The 14,042-nt window shown below is 44.4% G+C and overlaps 1 protein-coding gene across 3 annotated transcripts in view; it reads right to left on the reverse strand.

The window, feature by feature from the left end:
• Window positions 1-623: 623 nt before the first annotated feature.
• bean1 (brain expressed, associated with NEDD4, 1) overlaps window positions 624-14,042 on the reverse strand; it is a 99,917-nt gene continuing 86,498 nt past the window's right edge. For all 3 annotated transcript variants that reach the window (XM_073070425.1, XM_073070424.1, XM_073070426.1), the window contains one exon: window positions 624-1,638. In XM_073070425.1, coding sequence (XP_072926526.1) covers window positions 1,284-1,638 — 355 coding nt within the window. In that variant the 3' untranslated portion in view covers window positions 624-1,283. The remainder of the gene's footprint in view (window positions 1,639-14,042) is intronic.

Below are 14,042 nucleotides of genomic sequence, written 5' to 3' on the forward strand. Positions count from 1 at the left end.
ATTGTGCGATACGCACAGGGTACCGGAGGAACTCACGGATGCTGAAGGGCAGCACGGTAGCGTAACAGTTAGTGAGATTCTTTTACAGCTTGGGGCATCCCAGAGTTCAGAGTTCAGTTCCGGTACCACATAAAAGGAGTTTGTACATTCTCCCTGTGACCTTGGGGTGCTCCGATCTCCTCTCGCAGTCCGAAGACAAACCAGCCAGGAGGTTGATTGGTCATTGTAAATTGTCCTGTGATTAGGCTGGGTTAAACAGGGGGACTGCTGGGTGGTGTGACTCATTGGACCAGAGGGCCTGTTGAGTGGTGTGGTTTGCTGGGCCAAGATGGCCTGTTGGGTAGTGTGGTTTGTTGGACCAGAGGGCCTGTTGGGTGGTGTGGTTTGTTGTATATGTATATCGAAGACATTAAAAATATGTGCTATATGTGTTTGGTGCTGTGTTTGACTGTTGACATTGTATTTCACACTTGGCCCCGAAGGAACGTTGTTTTGTTTGGCTGTATTCATGGGTAATCATGCACAGTCGAAGGACAATTAAACACTTAAAACTTGAAATTTCTGTGCAGATGCCAATCTCCAGTCCACGCTGACACACTTTGTCCAAAGATACACACAGGCACTTGCACAAATCGTATCTTTATTCTGTCCTATATACTGCACATAACACAATGCGATGTCCAAGTCCATTTATAACTGCTCTCTTCTGCCATACCGGGGTTGTCATAAGAAGGGAACTGTCACAAAACATCAATGTCAGACAGAAGAGTATACTTTAAGCACGTCATTAAAGGACCCGTCTCTATGGTATCCTGCCAACTTCAGAATAGTACATCTCAGATAAATAAAGTACATCTCATAGCAAATAATTAGTTTTAATGGGAAATATTAATCAGGGCACAGGGCAGGGGTTCCCTGCTCTTCCTTACACAGTGCCGAGGAAGGGGGGGGGGCTCGTTTAATGCTTCCCCCTTCTTCCTGCCCAGGACAGATTATTTCCCTCAGGTCCCTGGGGCAGGACTTGAACCCATGAACTTGCCGTCACCTCCAGGTGTAAGGTGCAGGGTTCCTCCCTCAGTGTAAACAGACAGGGTAAACACAATTTCCTGACCCTCTGGTCACACTCACACTCACACACACACACACACACACACGAGGCTCCTCTATGCTCCCTGTGCCAATGGGAGTGAGGGTCAAGGGCTGGCTGAGGGCGAGGAGGGTAGGCATTTTGTGGGCGACAGGTCGTGCTGCCTCTGCCCCCAAGCCGCACCCGAGGCTCCCCATCACACGATCGTGCGGGCGAGGGATCTGCCCTCCCCGGCCGTCTCCTTCAGTTCGGCCTGTGGGATCATCGGGAGTGCCACGTCACGCCCGCGCCGAGCCACACGCTCGTAAGGCGGGGCCTGATCCGACGGCAGCGAGGTGGTGGAGACAGACGAGACGGCTTCCTGCTGGCTCTCCGGGGCCGTTGCCGGACCGTCCGTGCAGCCTCCGCTCTCCAGGACGGAGGATTCCTGCTCGGAGGGGAGTCGGGGGGTCGGATCACGTCTTTGCCAGGGGTCGGTCAAGGAGTACGGCGGAGGGTCATCCTCTGGGAGGTACATTCCTGGCCCCGTGTCACGGACACAGTCTTCATAGCTGGAGAGAGAAGGACAGCAGTTTAGATGTGAGACATTAGACAAACAGGCCGAGGGGACACCTGACAGAGGTGTAAAATCAGGAAGCCACGTTTCAGCTATTTATTGGAATTAGAAGTGTTTTACTGATTTTAGATTTCTGAATGGACCATGAACACATTACTACTACCTCATGACTCCTGATGAAGGGTTTCGACCTGAAACGTCGTCACTACCTCCTCCCATAGATGCTGTCTGGCCTGCTGAGTTCTGCCAGCATTTTGTGTTTTTAATACTACCTCATGATTTTTTTTTTGCATTTTTTGTACTAACTTAATTTTGAAGTATTGATTATAATTTATCGTATTTCTTCTGCAATCTGTTTTTAATGGGTTCTATTGGTTTTCTTTGTTTTGTGGCTGCCTGTAAAGAGACAAATCTCAAGGTTGTGTACAGTATACGTACTTTGGTAATAAATGTACTTTGCATATTTTATGTGTTACGCTGTACTGCTGCCACAAAACAACATAATTCACAACAAACCTCAGGGATAATAAATCTGATTCTGAAAAATCTTTATATCGAGCAGATGAGATGACTGCAATGCACTTTTTACTGGCCTTCCAAAGCAATCTATTGTCAAACTTCAACTCATTCAGAACACCGCTGCTGGACTTCTAACTAACACCAGGATGATGGGACATATCCCTCCTGTACTAGCTACTCTGCATTGGCTTCCTGTATCTTTTAGAATTGATCTTAAAGTTCTCTTGTTTCTAAAGCTCTTTATGGGCTGGGAGCAGAGCGCATCGCAGTCATTTTTGTTTTATAATCCTGCTCGAGCTCTCTGATCTTTTTCTGCTGTTCTCTTAAAGTTAAACAATTTCCCTTGAAAGATGATTGGCAGCTCAGCTTTTTTGAGAGCTAAGCTCCTAAATTGGAATTCAATACCAAGGGGACACAGACTCAGCTGACATTTCTAAACATCAGCTCAAAACCGATTTAACCTTGCTTTTAACTAACATATTTTTTGTCTTTTACTTTTATGGATGCACTTTATGCCATTGTAAAGCACTTTGACATCATTTTATGAAATGTTCCTTATAAATAAGTTATTATTACTATTAATATTATTATTGTCACATGACAGTGAAAAACCTGTCTTGCACACCGATCAGATCATTACATGGTGGATCGAGTTAGGACAAGGGGGTGCTGAATAAAGTGTAACAGCTACGGAGGAGGTGCAGCGGAGGTATCCAGTAAGGTGCAAACACACCTGAAACTCACTCGGAGTATTGTGTTCAGTTCCACTACAGGAAGGATGAGGAGGCTTTGGAAAGGTGCAGAAGGTCAGGATGCTGCCTGGATCAGCGATAAGGACAGGTTGGACAACATTGGGTTGCTTTTGCTGGAGTGCAAAGAGGGTGAAGGGTGATCTGATAGAATTTATACAACTATGGCACAGTACAGGCCCTTCAGCCCACAATGTTGTGCTGAACTTTTAACCTACTCCAAAATCAATCTACTCCTCCCTTCCACATGGCCCTCCATTTGCTATCATCCATGTGCCTATCTAAGAGTTTCTTAAATGAAACCCAATGTATCTCCCTCTGCCACCACTCCTGCAGTGTGTTCCATGACCCCACGACTCTGTAAGAAACCTACCTCTGACATCTCCTCAGAGCTCCCCTCCAATCACCTTAAAGTTATGTCCCTTTGTACTAGCCATTTCCACCCTGGGAAAAAGTCCCTGGCTGTCCACTCTGTCTATGCCTCTTACCATTGTATAAACTTCTATCAAGTCACCTCTCATTCTCCTTCACTCCACAGCAAACAGCCCTAGCTCACTTTACCTTTCCTTGTAAGGCATGCTCTCCAATCCAGGCAGCATAAATCTCCTCTGCACCCTCTTTAAAGCTTCCATATCCTTCCTATAATGAAGTGACCAGATCTAAATGCAATATTCCAAGTGTGCTTTAGCCAGGGTTTTATCAAGCTGTAACAATACCTCACGGCTCTCGAACTTAATTCTGTGACTAATGAGGGCTAAATCATCATATACCTCCTTAACAACTTTATCATCCTTCAGGACATAGACCCCTAGTCCCCTTTGTTCCTCCATGCTTCTAAAAATCCTGCCACACTGCAGAGAAAGCAGCGTCCATTATCATAGACCCCCACCATCCAGGCCATGCTCTCTTCTCACTATTACCATTGGGCAAGAGGTACAGGAGCTTTATGTCCACATCACCAGGTTCAGGAACAGTTATTATCCCTCAACCATCAGGCTTCAGAACCAGTGAGGATAACTTCACTCACCACAATCCTGAACTGACCCTATAACCTACAGACTCACTTTCAAGGACTCTGCAACTCATGTTCTCAGAATTATTTATTTACTTTTTCTACTTGCACAATATGTCTTCTTTTGCAAATTGGCTGTTTGTCAGTCTTTGCTAGTGTGAAGAGCTTGAGGGTGGCTTCGGGCTGGATGACAGAATCTGAGTCCTTCGCTGCAGCTGGGTCCTAGTGTGAGGTATGATTTTCTCTTTCAACTGTTTAAGTGCTGGCCCAGATTGGAGGCGAGAGCCGATTTCACTCACTTTCCGCGATCTTCTCTCCTCTCTCCGGGGCGTGGAGCCTTTTGCTGTTCCACTGTTTCATTCTCAGTTCTTTCAAGAATCATTTGATTCTTCATCACACTGAGGCTATGAATACTGCCCTGGCTGCTGTGTTTCATGCCCCATAATATGACAAACTGATAAATGAGGTTTTGGGCCTACTGCAGGGTTCCGATCTGAGGACTCAACTTTGGTTTGGAATGCTGTTGTTGTTCACTTAAATTTGTTTATTTCTCCTGTGCACTGAGTCTTGGTCTTCTATCATTATTTTTATACTTTTATTTCTTTAATTGGATTCTTCCGGGTTTCTTGCTTTGTGGCTACCTGTGAGCAAGCAGATCTCAAGGTTGTATAACTTATACAGACAGACATACTTTATTGATCCCGAGGGAAATTGGGTTTTGTTACAGCCGCACAAACCAAGAATAGTGAAGAAATATAGCAATATAAAACCATAAATAATTAAATAATAATAAGTTAATCATGCCAAGTGGAAATGTCCAGGACCAGTGTATTGGCTCGGTGTGTCTGACACTCTGAGGGAGGAGTAGTAAAGTTTGATGGCCACTGGCAGGAATGACTTCCTATGACGCTCAGTGTTACATCTCGGTGGAATGAGTCTCTGGCTGAATGTACTCCTGTGCCTAACCAGTACATTATGGAGTGGATGGGAGTCATTGTCCAAGATGGCATACAACTTGGACAGCACCCTCTTTTCAGACACCACCGTCAGAGAGTCCAGTTCCACCCCCACAACATCACTGGCCTTACAAATGAGGAATGAATACATTCTTTGATAACAAATGATTCTTAATTTTTGAATCTTGTATGGTTTTCACAAACTCTGTTGTATTTCTTTACTCTCCTGTGAGTGCCAGTTTAAAAAAATTATTTCATGGATAAAATGGAGCCAGTGACGATCCTGCAAGACAGCTGACGAAACTACTTCTGTTTCTTTTTTAGGTATGCAATTGATCGCAGTCTGTAATTTCCATTTTGACAATGTATTTTTGGGCTGACTGAGCGATCTAGTGCTTTTGCTGTCTCCTGGGGAAGTCGGCGAGGTTGAGAGCAGAGTTTCCTAATGGTGGATCGCGAACCCTTGGTTAGGGCGTTGAGCTAGATGGAAATTGACGAGGGTCAGAGCGGAAGATGGCAGATGTTCACTGGGTTTAAACGGTTTCTATCTCACTGCTGCCGGAGGAAGATGCAGGTTCATCGCCTCGGCACAGCTTACGGCTGCGGGACTTTTTTTTGGGGGGGGGGGGGGTCTCTGCAGTTTGATGTTTAATGTTCTCGGTGCTGAAGGCGCTCCGCGGTTTTTGGAGGACTTCGCGGTTTGTGTCCCGTGTGTTCCTGGTTGCTCTTCTTTTTTGCTACTTGCGTGATTTGATTGAACCATTTCTGCACGGAACTGGCTCTGCGGCCGAGGCCTGCGGTCATCAACACCACGCTAAACTGAACTGACTCAGTGGCTGTGGCACCTGGACCGTTGCGGTGATCCTGCGCTTTGATGTTTAATACGCTGCGTGTTACTTGCACGTATCTTTGCTGCTTGTGCGATTTGTTCCTTTCTTCACGTGTCGGGTGTTTGATGTTCTCTTTCAACGCGTTCCATGGTGTTTCTTTGTTTTGTGGCTGCCTGTGAATCCCAGCGTTGTACACCATATGCAAACTTTGATAATAAATGCACTTTGAAACTTTGAAAAATGAATCTGAAGCTAGTAAATGGTGACATATACATATTTTGATAATAAATTTACTTCAGCCTGTATTCTGTCTTCAATTCTGACTTTACAAAGTGAGTCACCAGACATTTTTTTCTGCACTCTGTCACCTCCCCTTGTACTACCTCATGCACTGCAGTAATGAGATGATCTGCTTAGACAGCATGCAAAACAGAAGTTTTCCACTATACCTCAGTATATGTGACAATAATAAAACAGCTTTACAAATTTAACTCGGAGAATTCCCGTTACTTCATCTTTTACTCCTTTTCCAAAGACCTTGCAACCTGTTTCCACTGCCCTTTTGGGAATCATGTTCCAGCTCACTCTAATGCACCGTGTTTAAAAATAAATCTGCCCTCTTGCGACTTGCAATGAATAAGTGTCACTGTTTACTAACCCCCGCTCCCAGCAGAAGCAACTCCCGCATCCTCATGTGGTTTCTGTTTAGCGTTTGTTTTGACGTGTTGCAGCTTTTAGCTAGGACTGGTTTGCAGCTGATTTACATTAATATTGCAAACTTCACGACCTCATTGTAGCACGAGTAATTGTCGCTAAGGAGAAAACAAGCCAATGACTTCTATTCCCAGCCAGCTCCCATCAACAAAGACCAGGTCGCAGGTTTCATTTTTACCCCGCTCTGCTGAGGAATTCATTGTTTCTGTTGCATTTCCTGTATTTACAGTGATTGCAGTAACCTTGTCAGTCAGACCAAAGAGCTGATTGTGGACTTCAGAAAGGGTAAGACGAGGAAACACATATCAGTCGTCATACAGGGATCAGAAGTGGAGAGAGTGAGCAATTTCAATTTCCTGGGTGTTAACATCTCTGAGGGCCCTAACCTGGACTTGACATATGGATGAAGCTGTAATGAAGGCAAGGCAGCAGCTAATTTCATTAGGGGATTGAGAAGATTTGGTTTGTCACCTAAAACACTCAAAAATTTCTATGTAAGTACCATGGAGAGCATTCTGACAGGCTGCATCACCGTCTGGTATGGGGGCGGTGGGGGGGAACTACTGTGCAGGATCGAAGTAAGCTGCAGAAAGTTGTAAAATTAGTCAGCTCCATCATGGGTACCAGCCTCCATAGTATCCAAGACATCTTCAAGGAGTGGTGTCTCAGAAAGGCGGCATCCATCATTAAGGATCCCCATCACCCAGGATATGCACCTTCTCATTGCTACCATCAGGTAGGAGGTACAGAAGCCTGAAGGCACACACTCAGCGATTCAGGAACAGCTTCTTCCCCTCTGCCATCTGTTTTATGAATGAACATTGAACCCATGAGCGTTACATCTCTACTTTTTAAAATTTCTGTTTCTGCACTACTTATTTATTATATATACATACTATAATTCAGGTTTTTTTCTATATTATCATGTATTGCATTGCACAGCTGCCCAAGGTTAACAAATTGCATAACACATGCTGCTGATATTAAACCTGATTCTGATTCTGAAAATGATTCTCAGGTTTGTATATGATGATATATATGCACTTTGATAATAAACTTACTTAGAACTTTGAATGGGCTAGGAATCCAGGGATAAACTTCACTCATTAAAATAATGATCTAAATCTTTTACAAACACAGGCAAGAGATTGCAGACAAAAGTCAAAGTAAATTTATTATCTAAGTATGCATACACTCAGTGGCCACTTTATTAGACACCTCCTGTACTTAATATGGGTGACGGGGTGAAGATTCGTCTCTACCAAAGGAGGTGTCAGGCACTCCTTCCCTCCACTAGCCTGCAGACCACCCCTGGGCAAGGCATAGCACTTGTTTAGCCCCTCCACCCCGATCAGGGTCACGTGAAGCCATGGGAGCAGGTGATGGATGGTCGTATGAACAGCCGGTGCTTATCACAAGCCCTGGTTATGTGACCACTGACACCAGGCGGACCGTCTCTGAAGAGTATTGAGAATGGCTGGGGTCACCCATCTTGTAAAGACACTGTCCAGAAGAAGGCAATGGCAAACCCCTTCTGTAGAAACATTTGCCAAGAACAATCATGGTCATGGAAAGACGATGGATTGCGTGTGTCTGTACCATCGATTGCTGGCCACTGTCACTCAGGGTCTTGGACGATATATGTTTTCTTTTGAGTGAATATGTTTCTTTGCTCGGTATTTTGAATAATGGTACTTGCTATTTTTGAATGTTTGCATCTGGCCCCAGAGGAAAGCTGTCTCGTTCAGCTGTATCTATGTATGGTTTGAATGATAACTAAACTTGATTTGCTTTGGCAACGTGAGTGAATCTGCAGATGCTGGAAATAAATAAAAACACAAATTGTTGACAGAACTCAGCAGGCCAGACAGCACCTATGGGAGGAGGTAGTGACGACGTTTCAGGCCGAAACCCTGGGTTTTATTGATTTGCTTTGATTGGCTATGTCATACAACATAATGATGCACCTAATAAACTAGTCACTTAGTGTATGCTCTTCTGCTGTTGGTTCAACGTCTCGTGTTTAGAGATGCTTTTCTGCACACCACTGTTGTAACGCGTGGTCATCTGAGTTACCGTCGCCTTCCCGTCAGCTTCCAGATGAGGTGACACCTCACTTGTGGATCTGTTGGGGTGTGTTCCTGGTGTGGCCTCCTGTGTATCGGTGAGACCCAATGGAGCTTGGGAGACCACATCACCAAGAGCCTACGCTCCGTCTGCTGGAAGAAGCGGGATCTCCCAGTGACAATCCATTTTAGTTCCACTTCCCATTCCCATTCCGGTATGTCCATCCACGGCCACCTCTACTGTTGTGATGAGGCCACACTCAGGTGGAGGAACACCTTATATTCCATCTAAGTAGCCTCCAACTTGATGGCATGAACATCGATTTCTCAAACTTCTGGTGATGCACTTCCCTCCCCATCCCCTTTTCCCTACCTCACCTTATCTCCTTGCCTACCCATCACCTCCCACTGGTACACCTCCCCCCTTTTCTTTCTTCCATGGCCTTCTGCTCTCTCCTATCAGACTCCCCTTCTCCAGCCCTGTATCTCTTTCACCAATCAACTTCCCAGCTCTTCACTTCAGCCCCACCTCCCGGTTTCACCTTGTGTTTCTCTCTCCTCTCCCCCACCTTTTAAATCTAATCATCTTTTTTTCTCCAGCCCTGTTGAAGGGTCTCAGCCCAAAACGTCAACTGTACTCTTTTCCATAGATGCTGCCCAGTCTGCTGAGTTCCTCCAGCATTTTGTGTGTGTTGCTTGGATCCAGCATCTGCCAGATTTTCTCTTGTTTGAACTTGAATCAGTCTGACCATTCTCCTCTGACCTCTCTCACTAACAAAGCGTTTTCACCAACAGAACTGCTACTCACTGGATATCCTTTGTTTTTTTTCTCACACCATTCTCTGTAAACTCTAGAGACTGTCTTGTGTGAAAATCCCAGGATATCATCAGTTTCTGAGATACTCATTCCATGGTCAACAATCATTCCATGGTCAAAGTCAATCACTCCAACAATCATTCCATGGTCAAAGTCAATCACTCCAACAATCATTCCATGGTCAAAGACAATCATTCCATGGTCAAAGACAATCATTCCAACAATCATTCCATGGTCAAAGTCAATCATTCCAACAATCATTCCATGGTCAAAGTCACTTAGATCACATTTCTTCCCCATTCTGATGTTTGGTCTGAACAACAACTGAACCTCTTGACCATGCGTTTATGCATTGAGTTGCTGACACATGATTGGCTGATTAGATATTTGCATTAATGAGCAGATGGACAGGTGTATCTAATAAAGTGGCCACTGAGTTTTAATGGGCGAGGAACTCAAGGAAAACTGCACTCATTAAAATGTGTAATTATATAGAATTATTTAAAAACACTGGCAGGCAGTGCAGTCAAAGTAAATTTATTATCAAAGTAAGTTATGTCACCATGTACAACCCTGAGATTCATTTTCTTACCGGCATTCATATAAACAAAGACCGACAAACAATGTGCAAAAGAAATTAAATAGTGCGATTAAAAAATACTGAGAACGTAGACTCCTTGAAAGTGAGGAGCTCAGAGTTGTGGTGAGTGGAGTTATCCACGCCGGTTCAAGAGGCTGATGGTTGTAGGGTAATAATTTATTTTATTTATTTATTGAGATACAGGGTGGAATATGCCCTCCTGGTCCCTTGAGCCGTACTGCCCAGCAACCCCCAATTTAATCCTAGTTTGATCACAGGACAATTTATAATGACCAATTAATCTACCAACCTTTAGACCGAGAGGGGAAACTGGAGAACCCGGAGAAACCCCACACGGTCACGGGGAGTACATGCAAGGCCCTTACAGATGGCAGCAGGAACTGTTCGTGAACCTGGCGGTGTGGTGCTGAGGCTCCGATACCTCCTGCCTGATGGTAGTAGTCAAAGGTAGCATTTTTGCCAGCACTGTAAATGGAGTATTTGTTGTATTAGGGTCATGTAGCAGTAAACTGTCAACGTTTCGGACCGAGACCATTCCTCAACACTGGAAAGGGAGGGGGAAGATGGCAGAATATAAAGGGGAAGGTAGAAGGTGATAGGTGAAACCAGGTAAAGGGCTGGAGGTGAAGGGATCTTGGAGGAGAAGAGAGTGGACCTTGGGAGAGAGAGAAGGAGAGGGACACCAGGGGGAGGAGAAGAGAAGAGGTAAGAGGCCAAAGTGGGGAATAGAAGAAGAGGGAAAAAAACTACCAGAGGAAAAAATCTATGTTTATGCCATCCGTTTGGAGGCTTACTAAATGGAATATACGGTTACAGCTCTATCAAGTCACCTGTCATCCCTCTCCCCTCCAAAGAGAAGATTACAATTTCAAGAGTCAAGTTTGCTTAATGTCACTTCCAGTACACGAGTGTAAAGGAGATAATTCTTACTCCAGATCTGATTTAGTACAAAAAATTCACAATAACATAAAGACAGTGGGTACGCCATATTCAAGGTTGCTGATGACACCATTGTTGTGGGCCAATTGAAAGGTGGTGATGAATCAGCATACAGGAGGAAGATTGAAAATCTGGCTGAGTAGCGTCACATCACAACCTCTCACTCAATATTGGCAAGACCAAGGAACTAATTACAGACTTCAGGAGAGGGAAACAAGAGGTCCATGAGCCAGTCCTCATTGGAGGACCAGAAGTGGAGAGGGTCGGCAACTTTAAATTCCTGGGTGTTACTATTTCAGAGGACCCACCCCGAACCCAGCACACAAGTGCAATTGTGAAGAAAGTATGGTAGTGCCTTGACTTCCTTAGGAGTCTACAGAGATTTGGCATGACATCTGAAATTTTGACAAACTTCTGTGGTTGTGTAGTGGAGAGTGTATAGAATAGCTGCATCATGGCCTGCTTGGTATGGAAACACAAATGCCTTTGAACAGAAATCCTACGAAAAGGTAAAAGGTTTGGCCCAGTACCTCACGGGCAAAGCCCTCCCAACCACTGAGCACATCTACTTGAAGTGCTGTCGTAGGAAATTAGCACCCATCATCAGAGATCCGCACCACCCAGGCCATGCTCTCTCATCGCTGCTGCCATTGGGTAGAAGGTACACGAGCACCACCAGGTTCAAGAACAGTTACTACTTCTCAACCACCAGGCTCTTGACTTAAAGGGGATAACTACACTGACTTGCTCCTTCATTCAAATAGTCCCACAACCAAAGATTTCACTTCAAGGACTCTTTATCTCATTATCTCATGTTCTCATTCTTTATTGCTATTTATTTATATTTGCATTTGCACATTTTATTGACTTCGCACTCTGGGTGAGCTTTTATTGATCCTGTTATAGTTACACTTCTTTAGATTTGCTGAGCATGCCCACAAGAAGGTGAATCTCAGGGTTGTACATGGTGACATATATGTACATTGATAATAACATTTACTCCAAACCTTGAAGAACATAAAAATAAAAAAAACATTATAAATGTAAATATAAAAGACAGCTTATATACATAGATCAATTGTATGTCCGTAAATTGATGCTAGGCACAGGAGTGTCAGTACATCAGGTGACTGACTGGAAATGATAAAGTAGTGGTGGTGGGGGGTGTGGAGGGGTGGGTTAGTGGGTGGAGGTGTTGAACAGCCTTACTGCTTGGGGAAAGTAACTGTTTTTGAGACTGGTGGTCCTGGTGTGGACGCTACGTAGCCTCCTCCCTGAAGGGAATGGAACAAACAGTCCATGAGCAGGGTCGGCGGGATCCTTCATGATATTACTGGCCCTTTTCCAGCACCTTTCTGTATGTACGTCCCTGTAGAAGTATTTAGACTCAACTATTTGGTCACATAAATGAATATTACAAAATGAGTATTTAGATCAATTTAACTGAGAATTTTTATTTGTGAACCAAATGCTCCTTTTTTCACAGCAGAGCCCAAAAAAACAGGGAAAATTGTAAGGCATGAAAAACCGAAAATTCAAGAACTGGAATGTCAACAGTTGAAAAGTATTCATCCCCCCGTGCTCAGTACTTAGTTGAACCACCTCTCACAGCTATTACACCCAGTAGTCTTTTTGGATATGCCACAATGTGATGGAGCAAGATTTACCCATTCCTCCTTGCAAAATTGCTCAAGCAGTGCCAGGTTAGTTGGGGAGTTGTGGTGAACAGCAATTTTGAGGTCTTGCCAGAGAGGCTTGATTGGGTTAAGGTCAGGAATCTGACTGGGTCACTCAAGGACATCAACTTTCTTCATCTGAAACCACTCCATGGTTGCTCTGGCAGTGTGCTTTAGGTCATTGTCCTGCTGAAAGATGAACTTCCTCCCCAGCTGAAGCTTTCTGGCAGAGGCAAGCAGGTGTTTATCCAGGATCTATTTAGCAGCATTCATCTCCCCATCAATCCTGACCAGATTTCCAGTCCCTGCTACTGTACAGCATCCCCATAGCATGCTGCTACCTCCACCATACTTTACAGTAGGGATGGTGTTACCTGGCTGATGCACGGTATTAGATTTACGCCACACATACCAATTTTGACTCATCAGACCACAAGACCTTCTTCCACATCTTTACAATATCTTCTAAGTCAAAGTCTTTAGGGCAAGGATAGCATTTTGTTTTTAGCCAGGGCTTTGTCCTTGCCCCTCTTACATAAGCACCGTACCCTTTTTGTGCAAAGCCTTAGAGAGTGTGAGCCATGAATTTCTACAGCTCTCTCAGAGTGACTGCTGGGTCACAGTAGCCTCTTCCAAGTGCCACTCTTCTCCGGTGACTAAGTTTGGAGGGTTGGCCTGACCCAAGGCAGTGTGGCTGTGATTTCAGGATGCACTACACTGAACTCTGGGGTATGCTCAGTGCCTTTGAGACGGTCTTGTATCCTTCCCCAGCTTTGTGCTTCTCTATCATCATTCCCCTGACTTGCCTTTAATGCTCTTCTGTCTTCATTTTGGTTTGGTCTGTTGAAAATCTACCGTACTGTTGGACCATTCAGATGTATGGGGGGGAGGCAAGGGTGCATTTATTCTTATGAATTAATTGAAAACAGGAAGTGATCCTCCAGCTTTTTACATCGACAAATTGGGTGAGTTGGTGAGGTAATATATTGCACCTGAGAAAAGTTAGTGTAGTAATTACAAAGGGGATAAATACTTCTTCAGTCTCACAATTTTGGTTTTTAACTTTTAGTAGATTGTTGACAGGTTTTGGAATTTTTCTTTTGATTTAACATGATGCACAACATTTTATAGATTAGCTCAAAATTTCTCCTTCAATCTAATTTAAACTTAGAAAATTAGACAGTAAAACGTGAAAATATTGATGGGGGCCGAATACTTTTTGAAGGCATTGTATATGTCATTGGTGGTGGGTAGGCTGGTGCCAGTGTTGCATTGGACAGTCCGTTGTAGAGCCTTCCTGTCCGCCACAGTGCAGTTTCTGTACCAGGCAGTGATGCAGCATCTCTCTCCAGTGCACCTGTAGAAGGTCATGAGTAATGATGTGAATAGATCAAGAGGCATTGGCGAGCTTTCTCAGTTGCGTGGCATGTGTTCTGGGACTATGAGAGGTTGTAAAAGCCCTAGATCACTTAACCTTTCCTCATAAGATGTGGTCTCATCCTGACGCATCCTGGTAAATC

The sequence above is a fragment of the Hemitrygon akajei genome, chromosome 17 (assembly GCF_048418815.1).
Source record: "Hemitrygon akajei chromosome 17, sHemAka1.3, whole genome shotgun sequence".
NCBI lineage: Eukaryota > Metazoa > Chordata > Chondrichthyes > Myliobatiformes > Dasyatidae > Hemitrygon > Hemitrygon akajei.